Genomic DNA, 6,587 nt, shown 5'->3' with positions numbered 1-6,587 from the left:
CAAACTTTTTCCACCCACATCCACCTTAAGCAATCCCATACTAATCACAGAGCACCGATGGCATAGGGATTACTTAAAGTGGGATGTGAGTGGGAAGAAAAAGGTTGCAGCGGTGAATTGAGATCCCAGATCAGGAAGATGCCAGCACCCGAGACCCTTTCTTGAATCCCAGCCCCAACATCTGTTCTTCACGAGCCAGCCTCCCATCTGCAATTCACCACCTTCCTATCCCTACATTTCTCAAAAACCAGACGACACAAGGTTTGTTTTTTTTTTAAACAAATAAAATGTTTTTATTTGACTCCACAAGTTTGTACAAAAGTTTTCTGAAGTTGCTTTGCTACTGTGGAGGGGAGGGGGTTCAGAGGGAATAGTTTGGAGGACGAGACCTCAACAGAATAAATCAGTGGTGTCACCTGTTTCAAACATTGGAAACTTATTAACACTTCATTTTACAAATAAATTACTTAGGCACATACAGTAATGGCTTCTCTTTGCCAGGTAACAATGTAAACAGGTTCTGATAGAGGAGAGGCTCACAGGAGAGTGCCTGGGATCTGAAGCCAAACGCTGGAGAAACACAGCAGGTCGAGTAGCGTCCATGGAGGGAAACGAAAGAAAGGTCTATGTTTTGGGCCGGAGCCCGACCAGCAAAACCAGTTCGGAGGACGTCGCGGGTCCAGAGAGGGATTGGTGAAGCAGGGGGAGGTGAACTTTGACAGAGGCACGGACCAGACAGATGGGGAGAGTGAGGGGCAAGGGGAGAAGTGGGGGAGGGGTGGGAAATGGGAAGGCAGAGGCTGACAGTTCCGTCAGATGGGAGCCACCTCTCCATGAAAGGTTCCAAGCCACAGAAAACCCATCTTTCAGCCCATCTAGACTGTTCCAAAATATTATTCTTAAAAACACAAAGCTGGAGAAACTCAGCAGGTCAAACAGCGTCCTGTATATAGCAAAGGTAAAAATGCATAACCAAAGTTTCAGGCTTGAGACCCTCATCAAGGTTTTTTAAAAAATCTTTGCTATATAAAGGACAGCGCTTGACCTGCTGAGTTTGCCCAGCTTTGTTTTTTCTTCAACCACGATGTCTGCAGACTTTCTTCTGAACCATTATTCTGCCTGGTCCCATTGACCTGCCCCCCAGACCATATCCCACTTATGTACCTGTCCAAATTTTTGTTACATGTCAAAATCGAGCCTGCTTTCAGTGGTAAAGCTGGGGAATCTGTAGCCAAAGGAAGTTGTGGAGGCCAGGCCATTGGATGGGTTTAAGGCAGAGATTGATAGGTTTTTGATTAGCCGGGGGCATCAAAGGTTATGGGTTGAAGGCCAGGCAGTGGGGAAAATGGATCAGCTCCTGAGTGAATGGCCGGGCACACTTGATGGAGTGAATGGCCTATTTCTCCTGCTCCTCTCTTATGCTCTTCAGCTCATCCCATCACACTCTGCATGAGGAAGTTCCCCTTAAACATCTCTCCTTGTATCCTTAACCCACACCCTCTAGTTCCTGTCTACCCAACCTCTTGGGGGGGGGGGGGAGGTGGGGGGTCAACCTCTGACTGCATTTATGCTATTGATATTCCTCATCATTTTTTGACCCCAAGTTATCAACCATATTTCATCTCCCGCTGACGCTGGTCGACCTGTTAAAAGATCAGAGAGACAATGTCGGGGGGGGGGGGGCAAAAAGGTGCATTCTCGCTCTTTTTGCCCAACATCTCAATCAGATTCCAAACTGGGTTAGATCTCCGTCCATAAAGTTGGCAGAGGGAGCAAATGCAACAAACCATACCCCCTTTAGACCATAATAGTGGGATCTGCACTCCCTTCGTCTTTCTCGCGGCCAATGAGTCCATCATCCTGCGCTGTTGAAGAGGAAGCACAAGGTGTTGTCTGCGTTGGGGACACCCTACCAGGTAGGCCAGGGATAGGCTTCTACTCAGCAGGTCGCACAGCGGCTGCAGGAGACAAAGATATTGCAACAGACGTTTTGGGCCTGAGCCCTATGTCGAGGCGTGAGCAGAAAGCAGGCAGGCACCTGAAAGGAAAGATGGGGGAGGGGAGGAAAGATGGGGCGGAGGAGTGAAGGGGAAGGGGGAGGGGGAGGAGGAGGAGGGAAGAGTGGTGGTGGGGGAGGAGGGGAAGGGAGACAGTGTGGAGGGGGAGGGTGGTAGGAGGGGAGACAGGGCAGAGGGGGTGGGGGAAGGGAGAGTCAGTGAGAGAGGGGAGATGAGGGGGACAGAGGAAAGATGGGGGTGGGGGTAGCAGCACAGGTCAACACCAAGAGGCCATGCGTGGTCGTGAATAGGAGAGGAAAGGTGAGAATTGATCAGGGAGGGAGGTGGCTCTGTGAATGGAGAGCTAGAGGAGAGAGGGGTTGGGAAAGCAAGAGACGGGGTGGGGGGGGGGAGCCTAACAGGAACCAGAGAAGTCAGCGCCACCTGGTTGGAGGGTGCCCAGATGGAATACAAGTTGTTGACCCTCCGAGTTGCATGAGGTTTCAGCCTCCACTCCCTGATCCGACAATCTTTGAAACATGGGGATGCAACACGGGGTGTGTGATCAATTTGGGCTTGCTTTGCCGAGCTCATCCTTGCTGCAAGATGATTCAGGCAGCACGGTTGCCATAGCAGTTAGTGCAAAGCTTTTACAGTGCTGGCAATCGGGATTGGGTTCGAATCCCACGCTCTCTGTAAGGAGTTTCTACGTTTTCCCTGGGGGCTCCCATTTCTCTCCCCCCCCCACCCCAGAAAATAAACATACTGGTGGTTGTAGGTTAATGGGTGACACGGGCTTGAGGGCCTGTTACCATATTGTATGTATAAATCTAAAACCATTCCCATCTGGGGACCCCTACAGCTCCCTGGGGGCCGCAGCATGTTTAAGTTGGGCCACGAACTGAAATGATAACATAGTTTTTATGTAGTTGGTAGAAGTATGGACAATTCAATTTCAGTGCTTCACAGGGGCAGGGGGCCCATAAACTTGGAGCAGAGCCAAAGTAAGGCTGATAATGTCTGCATTAGAACATTACAGGACAGTAAAGGCCCTTCAACCCACCATGTTTTAATTGTTTTAAAAAAAACGTTTAGACGTACAGCACGGAAACAGGCCATGTTGGCCCATGAGCCCATCACGTCCAATTGACCTACAACTCCTGGTACGTTTTTAAGGGTAGGAGGAAACCGGAGCCTCAGTGGTGACAGAGGGAGGCTGTACAAACTCCTTATAGACAGCGTGGGATTCGTACCCCGGTCCCGACCGCTACCTCTGTACAGCGTTGCACCAACCACTATATAAATCTACTCAACAACCTTAACCTTCCCTGCACCACATCCATAGCCTTCTATTTTACTTGGATCCATGTCCCTAAAGTTATTTCAATCTCCCTATTGTACTGGCCTCCACCACTAACCCGGCAATTCATTCCAGTCACTACTCTCTCTGTATATATTAAAAAAAACTTACCCCTGTCATCTCCCCCAAACTTTCCACCCCCTCGCTTTACACAGATGTCTGTAATTAACTGCATCTCTCTCCACCAGATGAATGGCAGTGGTTAAGTGCAACATTCTTTCAGTGACTCCCACGTTGTAAGGAGCTTGTACGTTCTCCCTGTGCCTGCGTAGGCTCCCCACCCCGGAAGCACTGGTTTCTTCCCACCTCCAAAAAAATGTATGGGGGAATTTGAGGTGATAGGTTTCCTCCATTGTATATAGTTATCATGGTCGGTTGTGTATATGGAGCTGGCCCTGCCCAGGGATGACACATACCCTACGACTCCTCCCCCGTGGTCCTGGGCCACCTTTCCCTTGCCGCCATTCCTATCCTGGGATCTGGGCCAACAAGGTTCTTCTGTGTATTAAAGCCTATCATTCCCTTAGCTTGTCTCTGTGGTTACTGGTAGTGCTCTACAATTTAATATACAGAACTTTGCTGGTTGAACCAGTAGGTTGATTTGGGAGTGGGGTGATATTGCCTCCCACCGTGCATCTTAGCACCTCACAGGTTGGCGGGCAGCAACCTCCTTTGAAGAAGACCGCAGAGCCCACCTCACTGACAAAAGGCAGAGGAGGAAAAACCCAACACCCAACCCCAACCAACCAATTTTCCCTTGCAATCGCTGCAACCGTGCCTGCCTGTCCCGCATCGGACTTGTCAGTCACCAACGAGCCTGCAGCAGACGTGGACATACCTCTCCATAAATCTTCGTCCGCGAAGCCAAGCCAAAAAAAGAAAGAAAGAATTGTGTGGCACGGGTTTAAGTGGCCAGGATTGGCTTCTACTGTGCTAAAGCTGAAATTCCTGGCAAACCGCAGATGGCAAGAGAGAGAGAGAGAAAGACGGGGAAAATCGGCAATTCTTCAAATCACCTCCAAGCAGTCCGACTCACAGTACCCAGACGTACTCATTGAACAGCTTGATGAGGGACTGCATGTTCCAGCGACATGTTTTGCTACTTTCTTTGCAGTTTTGAGATTTCTCGCAGTACCTGTGAGCATAAACTTGAACTCGAGTTGGCCAGCTCATTTACACAAGCCTACCCAACACCACCGCCCCCTACCCAACACCACCGCCCCCCCCCCCCCCCACCTGTCTCACTGCTCAAACACCGAATGTGACCATCTATTTCTCTCCCATAGCCTCTTCTCAAAAAAAAAACACAACGTTATCATCCCTCGAGCCGGTTACCAAACAAACAATTAAGGTGCAAAAGGGAACCAGTTAAGCTTTGGCCTTTATCTCACCTGTTCTGAGAGTTGGTTGACTATTGCACTGCATTGGTTTATGGATTTAAAACAATTCTCAAAAACATTTGCACTTGTTAACAACTCTGAGAACACGGCGATCAATTTGACAGACTGCATACATTTTTCAAACAAACAACAAGAGCATGAAATACATTTTTGTTCTTTAAAAATCTTCGATTTGAATTAAAAAATATTTCTTCACAAAAATAATCTTCTTTAGCAATCAAACAGAATACTGGTGGCAGGTTTGCTTCAGTGGCAGGGAGTGGTGTTTATCCGGGTGAAAATCTCACTTGGTTCGGGTGTGGATCGAGTTCTTGGCAAACCACAGACGGGGGAAAAAGAAATTCTTCAAATCACCTCCAAGCACTCCGACTCGCAGTAGCCAAACTTACTCTTGTACTTGTTGAACAGCTTGACGAGGGACTGCATGTAAATTCGGTGGTAGTGGTCAACCATTTCGGGACTTGGGTTCTTGATCCTGGGCACAGAAATTGGTTCTCCGACTGGCAAAAAAAAAGAGTGCCATGACTAAATACGGGAGGCACGGTTAATGTGGTGCTTGTTCAGAGCCAGTGACCCTGGTTTGAATCCGGCGCTGTCTGTAGGGAGTTTGTACGTTCGCCCGCAACCTGCAGGGTGCCCTGCTTTTCCTCCCACCTTAATTGGCCATGGAGGAGTATTTGAACAGCACAGGTTCTTGGGCCGGAAAGGACTGTTACTGTGTGTTATCTCTAAATTTAAAAAAAAAATTTTTAAAAAGGAAATGCATTTATACAAGCCCCATCCCTGATCAGCGGCATGGATGATGGTGTAGTGGAGAGGGCCAACTAGTATAACCTCTGTCTCAAGGACCCAGGCACGGAGTTTGCAAGCTCTCCCTGCTTACTGCGTGGGTTTTCCAACTGCATTCCCAAGGCGTGCGATCAGGTTGGTTCACTGGCTTTTGATGCGTTTGGATCCTTGGTTGAATGGAGGAGGAGTATGGGGAAAATTAAACCGAATTGGCATAATGGTCAGCATGGATTCAATGGGCCAAAGGGCCTGTTTCCATACTGCAGGACCTCAAGTTTCAGCTACCACTGTAACACAATGAAGCTCTCACTATGTCATGTACCAGCTGTATAAAGTAAAAGCTCAGTGCTGAAGAAACTCAGCAGGTCAAACAGTGTCCTTTCTACAGCACAGGTAAAGATTCAGAACTGACGTTTTAGGCTTGAGCCCTTCATCAAGGGATGGAAAAATGTCGGCAGGCATCCGAACAAAATGGTGGGGATGGGGGGGGGGGGGGAGGTGTGGTCGCAAAGGCAGGAGGTGATAGGTGGAGAAGGGAGGGAGTGGACAGCAGTGAGAAGGGGAGGAGGGATGAAGGGCTCTATGTATTTTTTAATCTTTACTCTACAAAGGACACAGTTTGACCTGCTGAGTTTCTACGGCATTGCATTTTCACTCCTAACCACAGCATCTGCAGACTTTAGTATTTTACTCCGTCTGTATAAAACTTGGGTTAGATTGCCCTTGGAGTACTGCACGCAGTTCAGGTCACCCCATTACAGGAAGGGCCTGGAGGCTTTGGAAAGGGTACAGGAGATGCTGGTGGATTTGAGGGTACAAGTCACAGGGAGATGTTGAACAAAGTTGGGTTGGGTTTTTATAAACATGACAGCACTGTACAGGCCCTTTGGCCCTCCACATTCTGCCGTACTGTTTAAAAGTGCGAAACCCTCCCTACCCTATAACCTTCCACTTTCCTTTTGTCCATGTGCCTGTCTAATAGTCTTTTAAAGGCCACTAACGTTTCAGCCTCTACCACCACTACTGGCCAGGCATTCCAGG

The 6,587-nt window shown here is 48.7% G+C and overlaps 1 protein-coding gene across 1 annotated transcript in view; it reads right to left on the bottom strand.

The window, feature by feature from the left end:
• Window positions 1–272: 272 nt before the first annotated feature.
• Window positions 273–6,587, bottom strand: part of dgat2 (diacylglycerol O-acyltransferase 2) — an 84,221-nt gene continuing 77,906 nt past the window's right edge. Inside the window, exon 8 of the mRNA XM_069892156.1 lies at window positions 273–5,257. Coding sequence (XP_069748257.1) covers window positions 5,103–5,257 — 155 coding nt within the window. The 3' untranslated portion in view covers window positions 273–5,102. The remainder of the gene's footprint in view (window positions 5,258–6,587) is intronic.

Source organism: Narcine bancroftii, chromosome 7 (assembly GCF_036971445.1).
Source record: "Narcine bancroftii isolate sNarBan1 chromosome 7, sNarBan1.hap1, whole genome shotgun sequence".
In the NCBI taxonomy this organism is placed as follows: Eukaryota; Metazoa; Chordata; class Chondrichthyes; order Torpediniformes; family Narcinidae; genus Narcine; species Narcine bancroftii.
Note: the sequence above shows the minus strand (reverse complement) of the source record. Positions and strands in the feature narration are given on the sequence as shown.